Source organism: Crocodylus porosus, unplaced genomic scaffold, assembly GCF_001723895.1.
Source record: "Crocodylus porosus isolate Cpor-Errol unplaced genomic scaffold, CroPor_comp1, whole genome shotgun sequence".
In the NCBI taxonomy this organism is placed as follows: domain Eukaryota; kingdom Metazoa; phylum Chordata; order Crocodylia; family Crocodylidae; genus Crocodylus; species Crocodylus porosus.
Genome location: NW_017728886.1, coordinates 150,389,072 through 150,416,591, shown reverse-complemented (window position 1 = coordinate 150,416,591; position 27,520 = coordinate 150,389,072). Strand labels below are relative to the sequence as shown.

The following is a 27,520-nucleotide window of genomic DNA, read 5'->3' as shown; positions in this document are numbered from 1 at the left end:
TAATATCAAAAGGTCAAAGGCCTTTTTGGCCTACTTGGCTCACCTGGCAGCACAATTAGAGCATACCAGTTTCTGTAGCCAGAGGTGATACGGCTAGGATGCACCTGGCCACTTTTGACTCCAAAGTCAACAGGAACTAATGGTAAACGAGTACCTGATCAACCAGAGCAGCTCTCAGAGAGAGGGCTCAGAGCCTGGCCCAAATTTATGTCTTTGGATCAATAGTGAAACACCTTACACAGGTACCAACGTATTCCATGTGTGAGACTTGTGTATAAATAGTTGACAGGGTAGCAGAACAGTAAAGTTGTCTTACTATAACTCCAAATTTATGAATTTGGCTCTATATCACACTCACAAAACTAGTAACTATGTCCATACATACTGTACAGAAGAATTACTTTCTGGAAAACAAAGCAGAGCAGATGCAAATTTGCTTTGTTGCACTACTCTACAAGTAATGTATGTTGATTCAACTCTATCACTGGTAAGGTTTCCTAAGTGTTCAACTGTATGCAATAAATTGTCCTTTGAGCAAGCAACAAGGCAGAAAAATGAAGAATAAAGTAGGGTTTTCTTTTCTTTTTTTGCATAATCACATATGTCCCTAAGTCAGGAAATATGGGCTCACAGCATAATTTTCAGAAGGTCTGAGCTGCAAGTCGAGATGCATTCTACCAAAGGAGAGAGGACAAAGGTGGCTCTGTGCTACTTCTCAGCTCCTCAGTCCTAGGGTTTGTAGCTCATCAGTTCCTGGTGCCATTTAGCATAGCCTCAGGATTTCTCTGACTCTCTAGGGCTCGCTTTAGCCAGCATGAACACACAGTGGCAATCCAGTTACTTGCTCTTCCCCAAAGATAACTGTGGAGTTGGTGGAGGGCTAGAGAATTCCTCACACCAGCAGGGGAATCTTCAGCTAAATAATTAAGACAGTTTTACAGCCCCCTGGTCCTTCTGCATTGCCCCTACTGCTATAAGGCCTTATATTTTACCATCAAATTTAAAAAGAGGTCAGAAAAAATAAATCTGAATCGCGGTGCATTTGAATAACAGAGTGTGATTTACACTGATGTCTATTTAAGTTAATTATATTATCCAAGAAAGAGTAAAGTTGTGATCAAATATTTTTTAATACCTCTAGAGCTTGCTTTTGGAATTTTTCAATTTCCTGTCTCAATTTTTCCCTTTCTTTCTGTAACTCATTAATCATCCCCTGAAGTTCCAGGGTTTGCGTGTTGCTTGTTTGAAGTTGATTCCTTAGTTCAATAAGAGTAGCATTCTTTTCATCATCAACTTCACTTCTAGCCCTTCGTAGTTCATCATATTCCAATCTTAAGTTTCGCAGCTCTTCTTCTAGCATCAAGTGTTCCTTAGTAAGATTCTCTGTCAGAGACTGAAGTCGTTCTATTTCTATTTTGCATTCATTCAGACTTTTGCTTTTGTCTTCAGAAGCTCTCTGCAAGTGCTCATATCGTAGGTGAGCCTGTCTCAATTGTTCTTGTTCTTGGACCAGCTGATGACGTAAATTTTCAACCTCTGATGTATATTTTCTTATTTCCTCCACATATCTCTGCTTCTCTCTTACGTGGCCATCTAATGCCTCTCTCTGGTGCCTAAGGTCATCTTCTTTCCTCTGCCTTACAATGGATACTTCCTCTATCTGCTGTGTGAGGCTGGTGATTTTAACTGACTGCTCTCTGAGAGACCGTCTCATGTTTTCCAACTCCTCTTCTAATGTCTTCCTTTTTGATATCTCATCCATTGCATTTTTTTTCTGCCTGCTGAGTTCATCCTCCAGCTTCTGTTTCTGGAGCTGCAAGTCTTTCATGGTGCTTTGGAATTTCATGCTTTCTTGATCCTTTCCTTTCTTCTCTTGTGAAATTCTCTCATAGTCAATTTTCAGTCGTGTCAGTTCCTGTTCATGGACCCGCAGTTTGTTGATGGTCTCTGATGCAGTAGCATTAGCTTTCTGCAGATCAAATTGAACTCTTTTTAACCGACTATTTTCCTCCTCCATTTCTTTTTTCTGGTTTGTCTCCATATCCAACAACTTTCTCAGTCGGTCAATCTCTTTGTTTTTGTCCTGAATTGTTTTTGCAGCCTCATCAAGTGATTGCTTGTGTCGCAGGTTCTCTTCAGAGTGCCTCTGAATGATCTGCTTTAGTTCAATCTCCAACTGCTGCTTCTTCTGCGAGAGCTCCGAGCCAACTGTTTTCTGCTGGTGAGCATTTTCCTCTATTTTTCTAAGGTTCTCGGTTGTTTGAGTTAATGTATTTTTCAGTCTCCTAATTTCTTCACACAGATTCCTATTTTCTCTGGAGACGTTGTCAAGTTGTGCTCGATACTTATTTGTGTCCTCGTCTTTTTGTAAAGTAACCTGATGAATCGTGGTCTTTGTGATATTAATTTCTGTCTCGTACTTGTTCTTTAAACTAATAATCTCCTCATCAAAACTGTTCCTTACCTTAGCCAGTTCTTTTTCAAGTTCCCATCGGCCCTTAGCCTCTTCTTGCAGCTGAATCTTTAGTTTTTCTAACTCTTTTGTTTTGTCCTGGATGGTTGAGGCAGCCTCTTCCAGTGCCTGCTTATACCGGCAGTTATCGTCATTGCGCAGCTGAATGATTTGTTTCAGCTCTAGCTCCAGCTGCTGCTTTTGCTGCGACACTTCAGAACCACAGGCTTTCTGCTGAAGAGCTTCCTCTTCTGCCTTCCTTCGCTGATCTGTGATTTGCAAAACGTTGTTACTGAGTCTCACAATCTCATCTTTCAGGTCTCGGTTTTCCCTCACCAGCCTATCCATCTGGCTTCTGAGACCTTTTGCATCCTCATCTTTCTGTGCAGATATCTGTTGGATTGTGGTCTTCTTAATTGTAATTTCAGTTTCATACTTGTTCTTTAAATTACTCAGCTCCTCGTTAAACTGGTTCCTTACCTTAGCCAGCTCATTTTCATATTCCCTCTTCCGTGTGCCCTCGTCCTGGAGAAGAACCCTTAGCCTTTCTATCTCGTACTCCTTCTCCTTTATGACCTTCTCAGATTCTATCTTTTGCCAACCAAGGCTGTCTTTCTCATTTTGCCTTGCTTTTTGTAATTGATCATAGTCATTCTTCTGCTGCTCATATCTATCCTCTAGCAATTTCCTTTTCCTTTTCTCATCCTCGATCTCATAAGTCAGTCGGGTGATTCGGTCATTGAGATCCTTGATCTGACAATAGCATTTGTCCAGGTTTTGCTTAACATTGCCACTATCCATCTCAGCTTGTCTCTTCAACTCTTCCAGACTCACAAGCTTTGCTTTGAGCTGGGAACAATCCAACTGGTACTGCTGCAGATTTTGTTCCAGAAATTTATGCTTGTTATTAACATCACAATTTGCATCTCTAGCAAGTCTTAGCTCTTCTTCCAGGACATCTATTTTGGTGTTTTTCATCTGTAAAATAAATATGGAGGAAATTTATTGTGACAACTGTTGTAAAACATTATATCCAAAACATCTTAAAAATAACAAGTTATAAAACAGATTGCTAAGATTTCCTTTCCCCATTTTCTATATTCCCCCCCTGATTTATTTGCAGTAGGACAGATTTTTACATACTTGCACTTCCATTGCTTTCCAATGGGAGTGGTTATACTCATCTAGTATCCTTCTAATAATCCCTCCCTGTATGCAAGAAAGTCTAATATGCTCCACCTTTCAAATCACATCAAAGTTGACCCTGCAAGTTACCATCCTCATCTATAAAAAAAGAGGGATGAGAACCCTTACAGGAACATTGTGAGGATTCATTGCTGATTCATACAAGTAATGGTGCTTTTTAACTTTACTTTTTCGGCAGTTTACTAAATTGAAAAGTTCTAAGCACTAATACTTTGCTAATATAATGGTAAAATGGATAGTAAAACAAACAGATTACCTTCAAATCTTCCATGCTCTTTAACATTTCACTTAAGAATTTGTAGTAATCCCCTGATCTTGTAAGAAGTTCTATATAGCGAGCCTGAATTTCTGCAGCCTTGAAAAGAAAAAGAAGCATCATTATCAGGCCATGCCTGAAAACTGTCCAAGAGCAGACTGGTATCCTGGGCTGTTTAAAGGATTTAAACAGATTTCAGAAATCATCTCTTGAGAGACTGCAAAGTTCATGCTTTTTTCAAGGCCTTCATAAAACTCCCATTAACCCTCAAAGATTTCAGAGAGTAAAAACGCTCCCTTCTGACAAGTGTGCCTTCTTTTTCAAGATCTACTGCCCCACAACAGATATGATGTGTCATCCCAGGTTCAATTCACTGATTTTCTATGTAGTCACAAATGATTTCAGGTTGTTGAAAGTTTTCAACTCCTTCAATTTAAAAAGTGACTTAGGACCCTAAATCCTATATCCTGTCAATGAAATTTAAAACTCCTACATGCCACCATGGAGTAAACTAAGGTGTGAATTCATCCCAAATAGGCACATGCTTTTTGTGCAGTAACTACAGCAGTGCTAGTGACTGGGATTCAGCAAGATGGCTTCACCCCAAAATCTCATATAAGTAAATGACTTTAAAAGAGTTCTTTAAGGGGGCGGGGAGGTGTATAGGGAGGAATAGATACCTCTTGCAGAATGACCACTGAGGGAGACTGAATCATAGTCTTTTTGATAGGTATATTGAGCAAGGTTTCCAATCCTGAGCTATAGGAAGCAACCTGTAGTTCATAATCCTGCGAAATGAAAGGAACAAAACAAAACAAAAAAATCACATTTTAACTATTACTGAGAAAATTCATGATCTGGATTTTCTAAACAGTAAACAAGTGTTTACTGCTTGAAAGAAGCTATATGCTCTGTTTACACAGTGAAAGGGAATCAGACCAGTACAAGTGTCACAAAGACAGCTTGGGGGCAGAAGAAGAGAGAGCAAGAGAGTGCATGTATGGTGTACAGAGGGGAAAGGTATGTGTTTCTTCTTGGCTGAGGAAGTGTAGCAGGGCAAGATGGAAAGAGTCACTGGGGCAACTGTTCTATGCAGCACTCTCCCCTGAAACCTCCTCAGAAATAGTGCTCGCTCTCTCTCCATCTAATATCAGTTTATAAAAATGCCAGGCATAGCAAAGTCGTTACTGAGGAGCATGGGAGGTGGCTGGGAGAAACAAGGAGCTGCATAGAAAGATGATGCGCTAACCTGAACTCTGCATCTTTTTGGGAACAGCGGCAACTGTGCTGCTGTTCCTTCCTGATCCATACTGTGCCCCCAGCTCTGCCTCCTTGAGCAACTCAGGAGCCATATGTCTGTTGTCCACTTCCATCCTTTTATATAAGAAGTGGCAAAATTTGGTTTGGCTGAACCATGTGTTCAAGTCTTCTGCAGAAATGCAGCAAATGGGAGCTACAGAGTTCAAAGGAAGATTTCGGCCTAAATTTGCAAGCAACAGAGGACACAGTTTCCTCCCATTAAGTTCTGTATACCAAAATGATTTACACTTTGGTCATTTCTGCACACATGCAGCAGTAATAAATATGGAATGGGAATTTTGCCTGTAAAACGTGGCAGGATAGGGCTCCTGTAACAAAAAGCCATTTTGGCAAAAAGTTATAACATAAAAAGTACCTTGACTGCAGCTGAGCACTGATCTGCATGCTTGAGAACTTCCTCCACTTTGTCCCGTTTTCCAGTTATTTCACTATGCAAGTTCTGCCAATAAATAAATAAATAAATAAACAAACGAGCAAGAATGGATAAACACATACTATATTTCCACTTGCTAAGATTCCCCTCTACTGAGGAGAGCAGCAGGTTCCTGCTGCTTCTACCAAAAGGTGAATGAACTATAATAGAGATGTATCCAGGGAAGCCCTAGCCCTACAAACCTTATTCTGTTGTTACTCAGTCCATAGGTAGGCATTTCCAAGATCCAGGATGATTCAAAATCTAGCATTCCCTAGATTCTGATTGAGACTTTAATCCATTTACAACTGTTTTAGTTGCTTTTCCTCCTGTTCTGTATCAGGTAAGTTGCATCCAGGGATGGATCCAAGATTTCCCAAAGGGAGTATGGGGGCAGCAACCTGCACTACATGGGTGGCTGCACCCCTTGCTCCCAGCCTCTTGTGCCACCAGTGTGGACAGATGTGCTGCAGGATCCTCTGAGGAATTTTTTCAGGTTTTAAAGCAAGTGAAAATTCCTTCACCCTTCCCTTCCCTGCTCAGAGGCAAGCCTCCTCCTCTCTTCTTCCCCTTCTCCCCTATTCCTCTACCTGCTGCTGCTTTTTCCACTGCCCAGCAGTGGGGAAGTTCTAGAGATAGCTGGGCTGAGCAGGGGCTGGGCTCAGCTGGGGAGGAGACAGTGGCAAGAGTGTGGAGGAAAAGCAGTTCCCCCCATCCTTCCTGATCACACCACGGGGAAGAGAAACCCCCATTCAACCCTGCTGCCACTGTCCCCGTCCCCAGTTAAGCCCAGCACCCCCACACAATGGGCAGGAATTAAGGCTGTGCTAAGCTTCAGTCCCCAATTCGATTCAGTGGAGATTTGGCCCAATTTGGTGGCCGAATCCAAATCGAATCAAAGGACGCTTTAATTCGCTGCCAATTGAATCAGAACCCTCCGAATTGATTCGGAGAGATATGGACACAGACACAGCTTTAAATGTTTTTTCTACATACCTCTAGGTAGCAGGGGCTCATGAATACTGTGATGCTGGGGCACATGGAGCATTCCACAGGAATGCAGGGGGCCCCCCAGCACGCTCGGCAGCAGACCCGGTCCACTTCAGGTCATTTGAACATTTGAAGCCGTGTCTATGGCCGAATCACTGATTCTCTGAATCAGTATTGAATCTGCAGATTTGGATTTGGCCGAATTGAATCAGGGACAGTGATCCAAATCAATGAATCAAATCACTGTCCCTGATTTGGGCCAAATCTGAATCGAATAAGGCTGCTTTGCACACCCCTAGCAGGAATGGCTCTGGTGCCTTCCCATCCCGGGACAACAGAAAAAGGCAGGTGGGGGAGCGGAAAGGGAAGGGAGGGAGGATTTTCATCTGCTTTAGGAACTTTAAAAATTGCCTCAGAGGTTCCTGTGGTGTGCTCCAGTCCAAAAGAGGCGTGCAGCCCCTGGTTACATCAACTTGGATTCCCCTGGACTAAATTCAAAGGGCATGGCTGAGAGGTATCAATAGGTACTATGAACCTCCCAGGGCCTGTATTCCATCCTTAGCTGGCCTGTTGGATAATGGGAATGATAATACTTCCTTACTTCCTCCCTTTCTACAGGCATCTTTTTGCCTAAGGTTATTTATCATTCTAAACAGGCCATAAATTTGGAGCCAACACTGGCATGCCAAAATTCTCTCACTCCTGAAACATTTTAAAAGTCCAATTCACTGAAGACATAGCAGGAAGAGGGCACATACCTTCTGCTCGTGCAAATATTTCATGATAGTGTTGCAATCTCCTAATTTCAAAGATTCAATAGATTCTTGTCTGTGCTTAGTATCACAGATCCATTTATTCAGAATCTGGTATAAATCTCGGTACATTTTCAGTTGTTTAACCTGTCGTTCTAGATCCCAGGACCTGGGGAAAGGAAAAAACAAACAAACAAACAAACCAACCAACCAGTTAAAGTTTAACATATGCTTTCTTTTTCAATTTGTTCTAGTATTTCTAATAATTTTATCAATGCTAAAATTAATAAAACGACAGCAGCTGCTGAAAGAAGATTCAGATCAAAATTAGCATCCAAGTACCCAAATAAAGTGGCCTCATTTTCAGAGGAAAGTGTTAATTCTTAGTAATTATAAAAATCAGGACACGTATTTAATTGTCTAATAAGGCTTTTTAGAGGCTAACTTGTACATGAAGTAGACCCAGAGCCATCCCTAGTGTATAGCAAATCAGAGTGACTGCCCTGGGCCCCACGCTTTGAGGGGCCCCCAGAGCCGGGTAGAGTGGCCGTGGCCCCTCCTGCAGGACCTGCCTGGAGCTGGCAGCTCAGCCTCGCACCACAGAAAAAGCACGGAGGACTCCCCGCCCCCTTTGTGGGGGTACCACAGCCCCACACAATGTTAAGGGAGCCCCACACAGGCTGATTTGCCGCAGACCTTGCACCCCCCTAGAGTTGGCTCTGAGTAGACTGTATGTGCTTCTGAATCAAAATTTCACTAGAGTCATTGGAGAGTTTCTAAAAATTTCACTAGGGGCTGTATCAACTTTCACCTGTTATAAAGAATCAAGATGTCAGACTTCAGTGAGGTTATTCTGAATTTACAGAAACATAAGCAGAATCTACACTCACTAATGCAACTGAGAACTGTCTGGTCTGAAGTAAGAGTTTCAGGATAAGACTCTGGTTCATTACAACTGAAATAAATTTACTTTCAATCTTTACGCTATTTACTTTAATTTTAATTATATGCAACAAGTCTATGTACATTATTTTTACCTTGAACCTGCATAGAGAAACAAGAAGAAAAGTGAGACAAATCACTTCCAAGTTCCCCATTTTAAACACTGATTTAAAATTTTTCCAGATGGTACCACTTTTGGGTTTTCAGGCAATCACACAGTGTTGTAGCACTCAAGGGGAAAAACAGCGACAGGGAAATGTTTAAATCCTAATAATTAATTGTTCTGATGCCATGTAAAAAGGCCTAAAAACAAAAACTCTCCCAGTAATAGTTTCTGTAAACATGCCCTAAGCCCCAGCCAAAGTCGGCATTTTGGACAATGTCCTTTCAAGTATGCCCATGCTTATTTTTTTACAATTATTCATAAAGGTTTAGTATGTTCTTTCTTGTACTACCACAAAACCAAATTCTGTGCAGTGGAAAACTACAATTCCCAGTTATGCCAGTAGATGGTTGCATGGATGGATTACCTCAAAACAAGAAGGGTTTAGAAGTAAAATCATTAGGAAATCTGGACAAACCTGTTATCAATCTGTTTGTCTACCCTCTGCCAGCGATCTATCAGTTGGGTGACTTTGTCAGTGAACTTTCCGAAGTCCAAGTCATAGAGTGCATAGGTCTGGCAGGACTGTGAATGGAACTGCAGTGCTTTCTGCATCTCAGATTCCAGGGTACTCAACAATGACTTTTTCATGTTTAGGTCTGCTTTCATTTTCTGAAGGACAGAACACAGTGACATGCAGTTATTTCCATACCAGTTCCTGAATTTTCACCTACAACATCAGAGTATGTTATAGAAGTTGACTTGAGCAGTTAGGTTCTGATTCAGCAAAACATTTGACTACTGATGTCAACAGAACTCTAGCATGTGCTTCCAGTTTTTGCGCTGCTTAGCATTTTGCTGAATACAAGCAAGGTTTTATCTACTATTTAGCTGAGGCTGCGCTTGTTTCTTCCTTAGACCTAAAGAAGGCATTCTGTGCCTGTAAATTTGACCAACATCTTTCCCAACTATAGAATTGGTCCAGTGAAAGATGTTAACAAAAAAAAACAACTTGCTTCTTGCAGGTTTCCTGGACTATCACAGCTGTAACACTGTTCTAACCCTACTACTTGCTGAAGAGAGAGAGACTTGAGCATTTGCTTAAAGTTAGGGAAAATATTAAGTGTTGTGATGAAAGGGCTGCAAACTTTCTGAAGTTACCATCACTGTTTTTTTTTTTCACTGTACAGAATAGTTTAAAAAAAAGGGGGAGAAGGGGTAGCCTCTCTAAGAGCTGCATGATACCTGAAAATCTCCCTAAAGATTTATGTACCTGAAAAAAAAGATTTATATACCTGAAAATCTCCCTAAAAAATTATCTGCATATGGAATCCCTGTTGTATCAGGCCACAAAATTGCCAAATACATTTGGTGCAGACTTCATTTTAAGGCTAGCAATTATTTTATTTTTCTTTACATTTCTGAGACACCTCTCTCGATTCCAGATTAGTTGTTTGTAGACTTAAAATAAACCACAAATACAGGGTCTCACACAGTAAAGCTCACTTTGTTCTAGTTTCTTAACTTCAAGTACTCCAGGACTGCTCAAACCTACACCAGCTACAGCGGGCTCCCAAGAGCTACAACTGCAGGTGTTGATTGCTGTGGTATAGGGGTGCACTCATTTGCTCCAACCATACCCCCTTATTCCTGATTCTCCAGCAGTAAGAAGGGAAAATGGCTAGAGAATCCCCTTGCCATGACAGTGATGGGTAAAATTAGTTCCATGACTAGATTTTACTACAGCAAAATACAAAGTAGTTGTGCCCTCTCCAGCTAAAAACAATAGAGTAACTTAATCAATCAAAATACGCTCTTGATAAAGGCTGTCACTCTTTTCTTATTGAGGTGTATCTGTCTATCTATCCCCATATGCTCTTCAGATGTCTCCAGGTAGGTTACACAAGAAGCAGCCTATAGGGGCCTGAATATGAGGGACGACAATGTCTGTTTTCTGTTTGCAATATTCCACTCGCAGGCTTTTTACTGAAAGCCCCCAGGAGCCTAAAATATAATTTCAACATCTATAAAATATCCTAACTGCTACAGTGTAGTCCATGCATATTCATAATGTCCAGGTGAAAAATGATTTAATCCAACTCTATTTGCTAGCAAAGCTGATGTTCCCTATTCATCCTGTAATTATGGAGTACTTATAACTCTTACTGGAAGATTTGAGATAAACCCTATTGCAGCAGGAAGCCACTAGCTGGCACAAAAGGATGATTTAGCTTCTTACATCTGAGATGACAAAAGGTAAAATACCTGGGAAGCTTCCAAAACACTATAATGCCACATGGTGCAGATCAGCCTACTTCCAATGAAATCAGCAGAGCTGGCCTGATTTACACCAGCCAAGGATCTATCTTACAAGGAAAGATGGCATTGCAACAGGCACTAAGCCTCTTACCTTTAGACAGGCTCGGTAAGCCTCCACTTTATCAAGATCCAAGGAAATGGTTTCCTCTTCGTTGAGTCTGATTTCAAAAACTCTGATCACATCTTCCGTCTGCAGAATAACTTGGAGCAGAGACCTCAGTGCATTCAAGCTGCAATACACAACACGAACAAAAGTGAATCTGCTGTGTAAATCTAATTGGGTACTGGATCTGATGAGCCACCAGGCCCCTTCCAGTCCTATGAATTTAAGCAGGAAAAAAAAGATGCTATTTCCTTTTCATACACTCTCTCTCATTAGTCAAAAGGGCACGTCTGTGACATGAAAGAAAACCAAGCTCCACCAGTGGTTTTCAAATATATACACATTCTCTTTTAAAGCAGATGTGGTAGGGTGCCTAGATAAAGGGTTTCCTCCATAAAGTCATTATAAAGAATCCAGACTTAGAACATTCAAAAGTGTTTTGCAACACTTGCTAAACAACACTTGCTAAACTTGTTAAAAACAAGTTATAAAACAGATTGCTAAGAGTTCTTTTCCCCATTTTCTATATTTGTAAGAGCGGAAGCCTCTGCATAATATAGCATCATTTTATATTATTGAGCTTCCAAAGCAGATTCCCAAGAGGAAAATGAAATATTTACAGTATTGTGATTATTAATGTATTGTGATGGCTTTCATCATCTTACCTGTCTAAATATCCAGCAGAAATGCCATTAATGTTTTCCAGCTTTCGAAACAAGGCATTTATCTCTGACTGCAAATAGACATACTTGTCAGAGCCTCTGAAATTAGGCAGGAAATCCTTACTCTTATTGAGGTTTTCAGCAATGATTTGTGAATCATTCTGTACACCCTGATAGAGGAGAAAAAAAAGGCTTATTTTTGCAGACATATTCTACAGTCTACATATCATTAGTCTGTCCCTTCAAGCCATTCCATTGGTCTAACAGATTTCTGTGAGGACTAAACCACTGCCTCCACTTTTTTTACCCTACTGGTAAGTCAATTATTGCCGCTGCACAACTACAGAGGTCAGCTCAATAGGACACAGAGTTCCTACAGAGGTGCTCACAGGAAGCATCAAAGAGTCCACTCAGACATGCCATCCCACCCACCAGAGGTGCCAGGCTGCTGCTATTCCAGAGGCTTTTGCAGCCTCAGTTTCCCCAAGGAATTCTACCCACAAGACAGAGCCCACTCAAATGTAACAAGCTGATTTCCTCTCTCAGAAGCCATAGATACCACTGTGTTATCTTTCATAAAAGGCAACACTGAAGAAAAATCCAATCCAGTTTATTTTAGAGTTTATTTTACTTCATTTTAATAGTTATGTAAAGGACCAAACTCAGGTTTCAAAAAGCTATGGTCAGAAGAGATACCTTCTTTTCCTGACTCCATTTCCCTCTAAAATCTTCAGTGACAGGTAAGTACAACCCATAAATCTTGTGCATAAATTACATCAGCATTACCTGTGCATAAGGATGTTAATGCTACTTTCACTTGTATAAAGCTTAACAGGAAGCCATACTAAATGATTAGGGGCTTAGTGAAATACTTCTAAAAATCAGACTGTTTTCTCTCTGTTAAATCCCCTAGGAGGGGGAGGATGTTCCACCCCATGTTCAGTTCCAATTTGAAAAAAAATCCTTTCCTCAATTATGTTCACAGATATACAGGTTAAAAACAAGATGTAGTTTCCCATTTGATTTGGGACATACCTATCGCACAATTTTCTGGAAAATTTTCACACTGAGCAAAGCATACAATTACCTCTAAATCCTTTATTCTGACTGAAAAATCATGGGCAGTCCCTTGATCCAATACCAGAGAGCCTCTTTGCATCATCCGGATCTCACAGGCTTCAATTTGCCGACGAAGCTTCTGGAGTTCCAGCAGCAACCATGCTTCCTGCTTCTCTTGTTCCTTGTTTCTGTCAACCACAACTGTGTTTGGTGCACTACCTATCAGGGTAGTTTCAGTTGATACCACTGAAAAATGCATTGCGGAATAATTATTGGTACATGAAATCTGTCAAAGGGATCCTCAACAGAGAAATCCCTGCAAGGTTCATTTGATCTAACAGTTCACTTGCCTTGAAAGATTAAGAACATACATCTTCAATCGTTCTTATGTAACTCTAAGGAAAATTTGGGACAATTCAGCTACCAGAAAAGAAAAAAAAGCAGTGCAAAAATGAGGGTTTTTTTCCTAAACACTGAAAATATCCTGTGCAGAGTAAGTTCTACTCTCATTTCCATCAATGCAAATCTCACAGAATTGCCATTTATTTCAGTAGGAGATAACCAGATTCATACCAGTGGGGAGTAAACATGGGTTTCAGAGAAACTGCAGATTATAGATAATTTGATGAAGACTGCAGTGAGGATGGTTATTCCTTGGGTCCCGCAGTGGAAGAGTAAGTGCCAGATCCTATTACACACCCAAGTTTACTTAGGTGCCTAAGTGTGATCCAGTTCTACCCTGATGAAGTCCCTGAAAACATGTTAAAGGGCTTACTATCTTAAGAAAGCCATAAGAAAAAAATGAACTCATCTGTATTTTGCATTATTTTTTTCCTTTAGGACTTGAGTAGAGTAGAATAGCATCACATTTAGGTGCTTAATAGATGGAAAAGGATCTCGCTTTTAGGAACTTTTGTGTCATCTGGCAGATGACAGAACAAGGAGCCATGGTTCTCAAGCTTCAGCAAGGGAAGTTTAGGATAGATATTAGGAAAAACTCTCACTAGGAGGGTAGAAAAGCACTGGAACAGGTTACCCTGTAGAATCTCCACCCTTGGACATTTTTAAGACATGGCTAGACAAAGCCTTGACTAGGGTGATATAGTTGGGGATGGTTTTGCTCCGAGCAGGGGGTTGGACCAGATGAACTCCTGAGGTCCAACCCAACCATAATTTTCTATAATTCCAAGTTGTTCAAGGTCATCTGGCAGGTCAGTGGCACGGCATGACACTGAGAACCTGGGTCTCCTAAATTCCAGGTTGGTATCTTTACCACTGAGCCATTCTTCCGTGCCAGTTGCTCCCAAAAAGCAAAACAAAAGTACTACGACCAACCTCTTAAAGGGACTTTAAGGATCTCAGCCAGCAGCCTGAGGTTGGGGGGGGGAATGACACCAGAACAGCAGCCCCAGACACAGCCTTTCTGAGGAGTAAGGGTGCAAAAATATACAAGACCACAGTGGTGGCCAATTGTGTGCCTGTGATTGGCACCACAGCAGCTGGTGCCTCCCCTGGGTGTCATGTGGATATAGAGCTGCCTGGATACACTTCTGATCTCAGCATCAGTAATAGCTTGACCCAAGATTTACAGTCAACAGAACTCTTGACACTGGACTTCAGTGGGGACATCAGACCAGGCCTAGAAGAATACAGAACTTAAACATATTAAACAAAAAACTCCACTATTTGGTCCCTATAAAATAACAGGCTGACAACAAACCTGTCTGTGATGGGCGTTGCCCAGGTACCAATTGTACAACCAGGGTTTGATACTGTTTCTGGGCGTCAGTGAACTGAGTCTGGATTTTCCTTTTGTCTTCATCACCAAACATCTCTGAGCCTTGGCTGTTTCTGATGAACTCTTGGTAATGAATCTCCAGGTCAGTTATTATTTTTTGGTAATCTTCTTTACGCATTGTTTTCAGCTGATACAAAAGAGGTAGAAATGGTTAAAAAGGAAACATCTGAAGCAGGTTAATCACCAGCTCTGCTCTCAAACAGTTCAGGATGCACACTTGCAAAAAAGCCCCACGCAAAACAAAAAACCCAAGTGCTTGAATGACTAAAACAAAAAGATGCTGGGGGTAAACTGTAGTACATTCACCTTTAGGTAAAAAAAAAAAAAGGTTGTTGGCATCTTAATAGTTCCACTAGTCACAGCTCAGCATCTATCAGTACCTAATACAGTAGGAGCTACTGAAGCAACAACATGGCAAATTTCTTCTCTAGCTCATCTTACATTATATCCATGCTATGTTTAAACAGCAAATAACAGTGGAAGATACCATCTGGCCCCTTGCCCCACACAACCGTGAAACAATCTGTACCTTGGTTCTAAACAACGGTACATGTGTTACCACTGCTCAGGGGTGCAGTAGATGGCAGTACTAGCACTTTGGGCTTCCAGTGACTGGTTCTCTGAGCTTGTTCCATGATGACTGACTGTTCTAGGCTCAAGTGCCTTACTAGTCCCTTCCTGCCTTCTACTTTGTGCCCTACCCTGCCACAGGGCTTGGACTGCTCTAAACTTCTTGAGTGTGACTGAATGGTATTTAGAATTCCCGTCCAGCATCCGTAAGAGAGCACATAACTGAATAGACAATGTGTGTAGCATTTGGTACAGAAGTTTATCAAACTGATGCAACTGTGCAAAAGGCTGAAAGTCGTAACTCCATCACAGCAAAAGCCAGATAAACACCCACCTTAGCAATTGTCATAGCCCTGATCTTCTCAATGTCAATCATGCAATAGTGCCAAGACACCAGGCTCTTCATGTTGATATAGAGCTGGTTCCACAGAGCCAGAATAGCTTCATAATATTGCTCAATTCTGAGGAGAGGAAGATTTCACATTTGATTAGAATTTCTATGCCTCTTACCCCTGAACCAGTAAAATAACCGTGACGAACCCCAGCCAGTGTCTCTAAGCCTGAGTTAGCATCACCCCATTTCCACCCCTCTGCCAGGTCACTCTATGGCAATGTCAAAAACGTGACATAAAACCCACAAAGGAAAAGAAACATTTTTCCTAAGGATAAATCAGATTCTCAGGAGTCCTCAGCTGAGAAGGTAGGAGGAGAAACACGTGCTAAAATCCTTCAGTGCTAGAGCTGCTTTGCACAAAGCTAAGTTTTGAAATTGTTTAGAACAGCCATGTTCTAGTCCAGTAGGAGCCAATCTGTTTAGCAGATGAACCACAAATGAGCCCCACACCTTCCTCAAGTGCCAATCCTATCCCCTTCCCAATCTGCTGATCTGCTTTCTGCTCCTATCCCTCTGCAATCTACTGCTCTGCTTTCTTCTTCTTTCCCTGTTCTCCCTGCCCAATTTGCCACTTTGCTTTCTGTTCCTGCCCTATCTGCCACTGTTTTCCTGGGCCAGTCCCTTCCCCAATCTGCCACGTGCCACATACACAGGCTGTCTGTGCCATTTGTGACAACCCTGCCACAGGTTGGCCACCCATTTTCTAGCCTGTATCAGTGCCAATGACTCCAATGTTCTTAGGCTAAGAACTGGGATGTTACAAGCTTCCTTCAGGAGTGAAGTTCTAAAAAAATAAAGACTTGGTCTTTAACCCACGCACCTGACTAAAGGATGCAGGCTCAAGCCCAATTTATAGAGGATGATTTTTAAGAAAACTCTTCAGTCTATACCCAAACTTAGGCATAATTCCCCAAACCTTCTCAGTCACTCACTTAGTAGCAACATCCACAGCCAATGGATTTGGGGGGGGAATAATGAGGATGACAGATGGCACTAGCATATCCACTCCTCCTGGGCCAGTCACAAGCCACTTGCTGCGTTCATTGTTATCCTTTAATATACACTCATCTCCTTTGCGCACTGTTTTCTGTAAGAAGCACAGGAGAATTATTATAAATTATAAATTTATAATTATATATTAATTATTAAAGTATTCTCCCTAATCTTAAGCAAGACCTTAGGAGTGAGATGGGTAGGTTTTGATTTGGGAGGAACCACTTATGCCTTTAAATTGCTTCCCTTTTAAGCTGGTTGCGTGAGGAGGCTCAATGCATCTCAGTAATTATCAAAGGCACTATGCATGCCAGTTACACCAGCCATATCTGCATGGAGCTCCAGCAGTCCCAAGGCCTTCTTCCACAGGCAAACTCTGCTTGCATGTATCTATCTATCTGCTCTAGAACAGTTTGTGACTTGATCCAATCAGGGAACAGAAAGATTATCATGTCTTTTTCTGATCAAACAAGACTAAAGCAACTTAGCTCCATTATAATTATTTAAGAAAGTGTATTTTTTATTTTAATTTAAATTGATTTGGAAGCTGATGGAACCAGATTGCATTGGCAACATTCAGGATTTAGTTTTACTTCATACAACTCTTATTCTCATTCAATAAAGAGTACACTACCAGATCCTGTTTGTAGTCACACAGCGCCTTGAGCATAATGGTCTTGTTGCTCCTGTAGTCTGGGTTGCGTGGCTTTAGTTGCACTATCTTCTTAGATTTATTCACCAGGCCTTGCACCTGCCTCTTGTATTCAAGAATTTTTTCTCGTTCGTTCTGCAAAGAGAATGTACATTTTAGAAGTCTATTTGAAAAAAAAATCCCATTCATTTCACAGCACTGAAGTTTCTTGACAAGGAAATGCAGAAAGATCTCACTAGAGTCCATAGCAAAATTCCCATTGACTTTAATGGGCTCAGTAATTGGTCTATTATATATGCTGTATATTGAATTAGTTATTTATAAAGCTAGCTCAAGCTACTAAGGCATTTTACTGTATTTTGCCTCCAGACCTATGAGTTGTTTAAAGTGAGATACCAAAGACATACAGTCAAACAGAAGAGCCTACCATACAAGAATGAAACCAGAAAGAAATAATGCCATGATCCTCCATCTCAAATAATGAAAAAACCTATTTAGGTCACTTTGCATTTTCCTAACACACAAAGTTTTAACTGAAAAAGACCTGCAAGTGTAAAGACTTCCCAAGGAGAGTACTACAATATAAACATATCATGGACAATCATTTATTAAGCTTAATCTTTTTTTTAGGGGAAAAAGACTGCTGTGGTCGTTAAATTAAACTGATATCTGTTTTCTTTATTTTCTAGCCTATTCAATTGCTGAATACATTTTGGGCCTATGCTGTATCACAAAGCTTTCAACAACATTACCAACAAAGTGCTAAAATTCAGATCCCAATAATGGTGCTGACTGGTCTGTGAGACATCAGCAGAATGACCCACCATAGTGGCATTATTCTTTTGTACACTGCAGAATACTGCAGATAGAACAGGAAACCAGTCCTACTCTCACTGGAAGTGGTGAGAGTTGTGCCATTGGTTCTGGTAGAAACAGGGCCCTAAATGTGTATAGTCAAGTGTGATAGTACCTCCAGTTCTTTGATCTGCTCCAGTAAGGCTTGGAGGGACATACTCTTATCACAGATGAACTTCTTCCTGATGGAATCCTGCAAGTTCTTCAGGTAGCTTTCAGTGGACTGGGCCTCTTCAAAAAACTACAGAAAAAAGGAGTGTGATTTCAAGTTATGTACAACTCTTTAATCACTCCATTAAGGAACCATGGACATTTTCACAAACAAAATTAATAAAAGGACTCACAGTACATGCTGTTCAGAACTACAGTATTTAAAATAAAATTATGCATAATGAAATTTGATGATTTTATCCCAGAAAGCATGGCTTTCATTTACCTAATGACAAGATGGATATATTTGAATGAACTAAGAAATGAAGGAAAAGAGATTTCCTATGAAGTACTAATGACATTCAAAACACATAGGCCAAAGCCTGCAGTTCTTACTGGAAAAAAATACAGAGTGAAAACAATGGAATTTCAATCCATAAGTGTCTGCGCTGCAAGGAGAAATATTACTCAAAACCACAACTCACTTGGAAATAGGCTGCGTTCTCCTTTAGATGCACATCAATGCATTTGGTGATTTGAAGAATCCAACTCCATTGAGTTTGCAGGGTATCCATGTATGCCTATAAAATAAAGAAAGCAGAAAACAGCATGATTCACTGCATGCATCTCCAACTCACTTTCAGTCTTCAATAAATTTTGTCTTCCTTCAAGTGACTATAAATTAAGGAACTGCTGAGGCAAACACCTGCAAGACTCAGGCAAATAGTACATTGGCTTCAGAGGGACAACCTGAATGTATTATCTGCATGTTTCCTTGACTAAGATACAAACGAGGTCATGGATTACTTCTACTTCATGCACATTAAACCTAAAATGCATAAACTGAGGGAGGGAATGACTGGAAAAGTGAAATGCCACTCTAGTATTGTAAACAAATATTTTTCAAGGAGAACTACCAACAATTTTAAAAATAAAAATATGACTGTTTCTTTTACTTTTTCATCCAGTTCTCTTTAAATTGTATACTCTGAATGCTTTATTCACTACTGATATATTTTATCAAGGCAGAAATAAATCAGCTAATTAACCATAAAGGGGTAAATTGATTTTGCATAAAGTGCTGACAAAAACACAAAACAAGCACACTGAAAGAGAAAAATCACTTCCCCCACTACCTCCTTTCAACTGGTCTTAGATATTCTTGTAACTAAAGCATTTATAACATTTCCAGGTAGAAACGTGTTTTTTTTTTCAAGCTGATGCCATCTCTTTCAGTGTCAGGTAGGACAATGTATTCCAAGTTCTGAAAACATACATCCTTGCTCAAGGTGCAGACTCATTGTCTGAGTTTTACCTGGAGAAAATGTTGATAGATACTGTATTTACTTGATTACAAGATGAGGTTTTTTCCCTCCCATTTAACTGGAGTGGGGGAGCCCCTAGTCTTGGAACTGAGTATGAGATGATGAGGGGTCAGACTGCTGCTGTTCCCCACCCCTGTACTGCTTCTGTCTCCCTGCAGACTTGAACCCTCCACCCCTATATCTCCTGGGTCTCTGTCCCTTGCTTTCCCTTCCCCAAGCCCAACCACCCAACTTTCCCTTGCTCCAATGCCAGCATGCTCTGTCCCCACTCCAGCCTGGGGCATGACACATGGTCCCACAGCAGTAATATTGGCTCCGCACCGCTGCTACAGGGCTGGGTGTGGGCTGTGCTCTATGCCCTCAGTTGGAGCAGGGGCAGACCCTGCTGATGCCAGAGAAAGGGAAAGTGAGGAAAGGGGCAGAAGGGGGTCAGACTTTGAAAGGACAGGTAGGCACAAGGGTAGGGGGGAATAAGTAGGAGACAGACAGCAGAGGACTGGCTGCCTGCCTGTCCACCTCCATACTGCCTGCCTCCTACTACACCCACTGCCTGCTTCCTTACTGCTTCCCTCACCATCTGATCCCTACTGCCTGCCAGGGGTCCCTGCCATTACTTTCCCTGATGCAAATTTAAATTTCCCTGGGGACAAATTTAAGACAATCCGCCAGTAATTCGATTCTATACATGGAAAATTATAACAAATATATATATTTCCCATGTATAGAACCTAACTGTGGGGGGCACCATCATAAATTCACAGTCCTCTTGGATTTGGGTAAATAAAGTACTGACAGTCCTGAAAGAAGTGTAGCTGCCTTCAAAACACAGCAGGTAAGCAAGGAGAGGAACAAAATGAGATGCCTACCTGCCCGCAAGCCATTTCTCAGGGAAGTCAATCCCTGGGAAGTACAGAAACTTAGAAAGCTTCACATGAAATATTAATTTTCTCAATGCATGCTACACTTTCAGTTTTTTCAACAGATCTCCCTGGAGCAACCTTCCCACATAGGACTTAGTTTACAGGCCTTCCATTTCACTGAGAATGTCACCTGCCAAATAGCTATGGGATCTAGTTATATCAGAAGCAGTTTAAGTTACCTCAATTTTGTCAGAAGCAGGATGCTGGCTGAGCACGAGTTGGTCACTTTCCTGCTTCAGCTTGTTAAGTTCTTTTTCTTTCACCTCCAGCTGGCTCATGCGTTTCTGTGCATACAAAGCAAAACATGAAACAACTCTCAGAAGCCATTTAACAATCATATTGTATTATCTTTACAAACTTGTAAAAGATTATCACATAGAAGAAGGATATAACTGGAAGTCCACATCCACTAGCGATAGTAGAAGTAGTCAGAGGCTAATATGCAGCGAGGGGGATTGGATAGTGGAAAAACTTCCTAACTTTAAGGACAGCTCCTTCGCCAGGCCCACTGGCTGCTAGGTTTTTAGAGCTGAAGGGATACAACTCTACTTTCTGATGTTAGAGAGTGGGCGCGCCTGCATGAGATGCTTTACCGCACAGTACAGCCAATCAGGATTCCCCAGCCTGGGTTCCACAGTTGCGGGGCTCAGGCTGGGAGATTAGGATCTCCCAGTCCAGGCCCCACAACCAGGGGACTTGGCCTGAAAGATAAGGATCTTCCAGCGCAGGCCCAGTGATTGCAGAGCCTAGAACTCCTCCTGGCTGCTGCAGAGGCCCATTGCAGGGCCACAGGGAATGGGAGCAGTCTGCTGCTATGAGTACCAAATCTGATCCTGCTTCTCTGCACATGTGCCCAGGAGAGTTTGCTCTCAAGTAGTTTACTTGAGAGTAAACTGCTCCCAGATTATTGCACGTGTAGCTGCTGTGGAGCAGGGTCTAATCTCTGTGTGAAGCAACTTTCTTTATCCTTGGTCTTCGTGCTGGGTGTGCCAACAAGTACTAATAGCAATATCATTTTTTTTTCCTATACGTGACTATCAGTCCTTAAGGAACTGGCCTGAAGTCATCAAGCTATTTCCAAAAGGGCACCATAGATACAGAGATTTTAAGGTTATAAGATACTACAACTTCTTGTTGATCAAAAAGAACATCTGCCAAAAAGTAATCAGTCTTGATTTAAACACTTGAGACAGGAGCTACCCAAGCAGAGCAGATGAAAATATCTACAGTAATGTGGTTGCAGGTGTGAGGATCAAGGGGGATAACAATGGCCTGTGAATACAGAGAACTGGACTCTATTGCTCAGGAAGCCTCTTCCAGGCCCTTTCTTAAGAAATGAAGGGATTCCCATCCTGCTGTCAGTCTTCTGGCTGCACAGTCATTACAATATTCCACAAAAAGTCCATGGTGCTAACTCACAGAGAAAGCCTCCTGCTTTCTGGCAATATCCGTGTTCCTGTCACTCCAGTCATAGAGAAGCTCCTCTTCCTCACAGTCATTGATCCACATGATCTCTTTGCTAGTGGCCTGGATTAGGTTCTGGAACTGACGCAGTTGATCCATTCTCTCAAAGGATTGTTTCTACAAGGAATTCCCATAAGGAGCAATAAAACAAAAAGTAGAAGGTCAGAATCTCAGGGTGAAACTTTTTTTACGCTTGAAAAAATTACTGTAGGAAAGCTTGTTGGAAATAAAAAACATGGACAAAAGTGTTTGGATTTATTAAGAAGCAGAGTCTAGAAAGTATTGGCTTCTGAAACCAATAGGTTCAACCATGAATGTACTAGAACCAGAATAGCTCAATATATGAAAATGAACCATGGAATGGGGGCTGCTGGTGAATGCTGTTAAAGGTGGGTATTTATTTACTTCTGAAAGGGGGAAATTATCTTAGACAATTCTACCAATCTAAAAAGCAGTAAAATTTGCTACTGTAATATGTACACTTCTTTGGAAAGCCCAGCAAGGGAGAAGTCTGCTATAGTTCACACTATTCTGAACTTCAGGTGCTACAGCAACAAGTGTTTTTATAGGAAGAAAGCTGCAGAGAGTAGAAGGATGGTGGGGGGGGGAAGTGCCAGTTCTCCTGATGCCCTCCTATATCATGTTACCGTTACCACTCGGCATTCATATGCCAACAGTATAACAGACACAACTGATTTTGTTAATGAAGAAATCTAAAAGTGCTCTGATGCATAGAGAGAGAGAGAGACAGGGCTCTAAACAAACTAAAGCCATTGTCAGTAAGTTATGTTCTAAAATCTAGTCTGCCTCTTCAAAACATTAACTTCACTCCTCCGTAGACTGGGCTTAAGTAGGATTTATGTCGGGGCAGGGAATTATTTCGGGCGGAGTGCCGCTTACTGAGCTTTGGCAAGCTGTGGGGGAGCTGCATTTGTTGCCCCACCCCTTGACAGACACCCCGCCCCCTTGTGCCACCTTGTGACTGGAAGTCCCACCCCCTAACCCCTGACCTTTGTCACCAGAAGTCCCCCCCCTTGACTCCAGAAGTACTCCTTCCAGCAAAGGGTTTTGCCATCTCAGAACCAGAAAAATACCAAATTATATTCGAAAAAGGACACATCTACAGCATTCATTAATTTGATTTCAAAAAATATTTCTGTCCTGATTTACATGTGTTTGTGTAGTGTTCATAGAGGTGATTGCACAGTAGCTTAAAATGAAGTCTTACTCTTGTATATTGTGAGGGGTGGGTATAGGTTTGTGGGGGCCTGTGGGTGTGTGGGGTGAGGGAACATGGGGATGTGTGTGTGGATATGTGGGGTTGGGTGGGTATGGGGCTTGTGAGAGGATGTGGGTGGTCTGTGTGTATGGCAGTGCAAGGGGGTGTGTGGGTGCATGTGTATGGTGGGGTGTGCCTGTGGGACTCAGGCTATAAGCACACACACGCACTCTGTTCCTGCTCGCATACACACAAACACCCACACACACTGTCCCTGCCTGCCCACACACACGTATCAGCGCGCCCCCGTACTCCCCGGTTTGGCAATGCAGCCTGCAGCCACATGGTACTGGAGCAGGGTGGGAGCTAGAAGCAGGGAACTGGCTGGGGGTGGGCAGGGCTGGGCTGCTCAGTCCTCTTGAGGACCCCCATGGGTCCTACTGCCCCTGGCTCTTGTCAGCTGTGACAGGCTGCTGGGACAGATAAATATTCATTTTCTAAATTTTTTTTAGGGGCCCCGTGGGACTGGATAAAATGGCCTGGCAGGCTGGATGCAGTCCGCAGGCCATATTTTGCCTGCCCCTGATTTATATAGTGCATAAGGTTTATGCCTCTCCCCTATGCAGGGGTTTATTTTATCCTTAGTACATTAAAACAAGCTATTAATCTGAAGGCAGGATGCTTGGATCCTATGTATGGGATCCCTATAAAAGCATGTGACACAGCTGCAATCAACAGGGGCCCCTAGAACGCCAAAGACACAGGCAATGGCTGGTAGACTATTTCTACACAGATCCTATAAGAGAAAAAATTCCTTCTGTCCCAAATGTGGACACACAGCCCAGCCACTTGCAATCATCCAAAAAGCTAAAATCTGTATGTGTTGCCTAAAGATCTCACTGAAGTGTAAATAAAAACTGAATCCATAGGATGTGCATAGCTAAGGGAAAAATTTGGTACTTACTTTCTGTTTGAAGATTTTAGACTTCCTTTAAGTTTAGTCTTAGCTGAATTCCTTGATTTATATCAACAGTGGAAACAGAGATTCACCCTCAACTGAGATGAAGCTATGCCTGATTTATGCTAGCTAAGGTTCTGGCTCAAACTTAACTCAAACTGGGCACCGCAGGGTGTAAAAAGTGAAAACAGACTATAGTAAGGTGGATTTGTAAGATATGCAGTCATCATCCCACTGGAATTTTAAATGTCCTTGACTGAGAAGTCCAGACTACGTGTACACAGATAAGGTGCATACAAACATCACATTTCAACCAGTGCAATCGTAGTTCCACCAACTGAAATGCTGTGTGAACAAGCATTCACAGCACTTCAACCATGTAAGAAATGGTCGATGCAGTGGAAACCTCTACCACAACAGATAAGGCTGGTGGGCTAATCTATTGGGGTTTGAGTGCCTGAATGAACACTTGCACACAACCATACAGCCCATGTTACAAAGGAGATGGATGTAAACAAGTCTTGTGCTTACCAGCAGGCTTTCAAATTCTTCCTCCATCTGATGAATTGCAGCCTTTTCACGCTGAAACAAGGACAAAAATTACAGAGTGTACCTTTAATTTGACAAAACAGAGATGAGTAAACTTGGCATGTTTAGATATTTAAATATTAAGGGACAAGAGCTCTAGACAAAATCTATCCTAAAATGGATGGATATGAGCATGGGATGAACTCATATCCCGCATCATGGATGGGTAACATATTTTCTCAGTTTAATTGTTTGTTTGCTGGCATTCTCTTCACAGAGAAGGAAACAATTGTTACCATAGGTCCAAGCTGTGTATAATTTGGCAAAGGTTTATGGAGGGGGAACTGCATGTCATCACCACAAGGGAGCTCCAGGACAGCTGGCACAGGCCTCAGAGATGCAGAGTAAGCCAGGGGGTCCACATCTGCAAAGCACAGAACTGCTCCTGAATAGCATCTCCTGTGCCATTCTCCTGAGTGAGTGCAGGAACTTATTGGTTCTAGAAATAGCTTTGGAGTCTGAAAGGCAGCAGTGTCTAGCAGTTTGAACACTATGAGTTGAAGTTCTGGGTTCTATCCCTGGCTTTGTGACCAACTCCCATGGCAGCCTTTGGTGAATCAGAGGGCTAGATTGTGCTCTTTCTTACTTGTCCTTGAAAAAGACTAAAAAAGGAGTAGGTGCCACCACTCCCTTCTTCTTGGTTAAGTAAGACCCATATACAGAAGATGGGTCCTGGTCTAGTGCAAGGTGCAGCCTCTGCTCTCCAGATACTCCACCATATGAACAAATGGAGGAAAGAAGGATAGAAAGCTCCTTCACCCCCACCCCTCCTCCACACACACATACATGGAAGGATGCAACCTTTTCAAGGGTGCTCTATAAGGTTTCCACACCCCTGACCTTAGAACTAACAGGGAATAGCAGAAGTCTGAGAGATACCTCAGAAATAACAAGATACCTCTCCTGTCTGCTCTTCAGATGGGAAAAAATTTCACACAAACTCTTGCTCAGGGCTGTATTCTGAAGGTCCAATCTATCCCTAACTAATAAAGTAAGAATAATAATCCTTATCTATCGCCTTGAAATGTTGCAAGGATTAATTTGTTTATGTTTGCATAATTTCAGAGTTCCATGTAAGTGCCAAATATCATTATTTTCATAAAAATACTTGAGGGGAAAAAAAAGGATCAGGGGGGATATTAAGCATCAGCGTCTAAAACTGTTATCCTTGTAACAACAAGCCCTTTTGAACAGAAGCCACTTACCTATCCTTACTGCATTAGTTACGCTAAAAAACTGCCTATATGAACTTCGAGTACATGATCTAAAAAAATGAGAAGATAGTTTCTTACCAGATCAGTTTTCACTTTGTCCAGGTGCCAGCGGTAGTCTCCAATGGCATTGTGAAATCTCCTGTGGTCAGCAATTTGTTGCTCAATGGAAGCTGCATCAAAACCCCATGTCACTAACTCCATCTGAGCCTAAGGAGAAAGGGAAAGTATTTGTCTCATCATTGTAGTAACACTGCCTTAAACAGGAAACACATCAAAGGAAATTTGACTAAGTCAGAAGGAAGTTCATACAAATGACTTAATGTTTTCTAAAACTAAAATCTATATAGCTTATGTAATAAATAGCTCCCAAAATAAAAGAAAATAAAGCCACTGCTTGACCTATTTAAAACTAGACCACATAAATCACACTGGAAAGTGTATTTTCCTCTTTAACATCCCTAGGCCATTATATTACACTGCATAACCTTAGTGGCACTATTGAAATTGCACTGGTGAACAGAATTCAGTCCTAGTGAGATGAATGCAGTTTTGTGAAAACATAGAGCCAACACTGCTTGTGGTTGCACATATTACATTTCCGATAAACTCAGTTATATTTGTGAAACCCCTCATTACAGGCAGCATAGATCTAGCAAAGGACAGAGCGTGCACTATTTTATTTAGAACAACATTCATGTATTTTGCAAGTGTTAATATATCAGAATATTCACTGACTTTTAAGTCACACGATCATCATCCCTTGTTTTATTGTTTTCAAACAGGATCCATCATTAAATGAACTACACAGAGGCTGATTACCAGGTTGCAAAATGCAAAGTCAGAACTAAATTAATCTATGTATGTTTGTGCATATGCGTAAAAATTAAACCTGTGTTTCAAGATTCAACCTGACAATTCCCAATCTGGTGCAAAATCTTTGTGATTCAGCAGGTATAATAAAGTCTGAGCCACGCCTTGGCTTAGGTGAAGCTGGCCAGACTCCAACAACAAAACCATTTTATGCAGTCAGCCATCTAAGAATTACACAGGACTTTGACCCTTCTCATTTCAGCTAAAGATCTGCCAAAGCCTTTGAAGCAAGGGCAACCTTGGATGATGGCCAACATGTAAACAAGGGGGTGGTTGGCTTCCAGTGTGCTGTCCCACTGTACACCATGGTAACCTGATCAGGACTCAGCATCTGCCTTTCCTTTCAGCAAACCACCATGAAAGAAGAAACAACATTCTAGCAGATAGCTGTGAATGATTTCCTCTGTATTGTTGCATCACTAAGGAAAACATTGGCCCTGTATCTGGGCTCAGTATCTGGAGTCCGGATGCCAGGGGAGTGAGACACAAACGGTAGGGCAAATGAGACAAGGAAGAGGGTTCAAAACAAATGTGAACTCTCAGAAAAGCCAAATGATGAAACAGTGACATTTTGGCAGGGGCAGGGAACCTAGGAGAGCAGAGTTTTTTTGCTAACATTTTTACTTATGTTCTCCAGGTACAGATGTGTCTGAATGGGGAGCTGGGAAGGGGGAGGTATTATATATTACTTTTGATGGAAAGAATGACACTGTGGCCCTTCACCCTGGTTTGTAGCTAGCAATCTGCCCTGTGAAAGCTCCCAAAGTATAACAATGGTTACATATGCTCCCTCACCACAGTGTGTCTGGAGAAATCTTGACAGTTCCTAGCCTGCAAAGCCACAATACCTCCAGAGGCTGCTACAAAAGTGGTGCATCTCCACTTCTGTATCCTCCCCTACAATATACCTTTGTGCAAGAGCTATAGCACTGCCCCAAAGACTCAACCATAGTTGGTACTTGCATTAACATGCA

At 41.7% G+C, this 27,520-nt stretch overlaps 1 protein-coding gene across 3 annotated transcripts in view; it reads right to left on the bottom strand.

The window, feature by feature from the left end:
* Window positions 1-27,520, bottom strand: part of DSP (desmoplakin) — a 49,307-nt gene that overhangs the window by 4,843 nt on the left and 16,944 nt on the right. Inside the window, exons 5-23 of one of the 3 annotated variants that reach the window (XM_019543043.1) lie at window positions 25,755-25,883; window positions 24,406-24,456; window positions 21,653-21,814; window positions 20,413-20,517; window positions 18,474-18,569; window positions 17,954-18,079; window positions 16,966-17,118; window positions 16,271-16,425; window positions 15,279-15,405; window positions 14,297-14,501; window positions 12,605-12,822; window positions 11,521-11,687; window positions 10,844-10,982; window positions 8,912-9,105; window positions 7,395-7,557; window positions 5,590-5,673; window positions 4,595-4,702; window positions 3,915-4,013; window positions 1,136-3,430 (exon numbers count right to left, since the gene is read on the bottom strand). In XM_019543043.1, coding sequence (XP_019398588.1) covers window positions 1,136-3,430; window positions 3,915-4,013; window positions 4,595-4,702; window positions 5,590-5,673; window positions 7,395-7,557; window positions 8,912-9,105; window positions 10,844-10,982; window positions 11,521-11,687; window positions 12,605-12,822; window positions 14,297-14,501; window positions 15,279-15,405; window positions 16,271-16,425; window positions 16,966-17,118; window positions 17,954-18,079; window positions 18,474-18,569; window positions 20,413-20,517; window positions 21,653-21,814; window positions 24,406-24,456; window positions 25,755-25,883 — 4,776 coding nt within the window. The remainder of the gene's footprint in view (window positions 1-1,135; window positions 3,431-3,914; window positions 4,014-4,594; window positions 4,703-5,589; window positions 5,674-7,394; window positions 7,558-8,911; window positions 9,106-10,843; window positions 10,983-11,520; window positions 11,688-12,604; window positions 12,823-14,296; window positions 14,502-15,278; window positions 15,406-16,270; window positions 16,426-16,965; window positions 17,119-17,953; window positions 18,080-18,473; window positions 18,570-20,412; window positions 20,518-21,652; window positions 21,815-24,405; window positions 24,457-25,754; window positions 25,884-27,520) is intronic. The other 2 variants (XM_019543051.1, XM_019543057.1) reach the window with 2 other exon arrangements.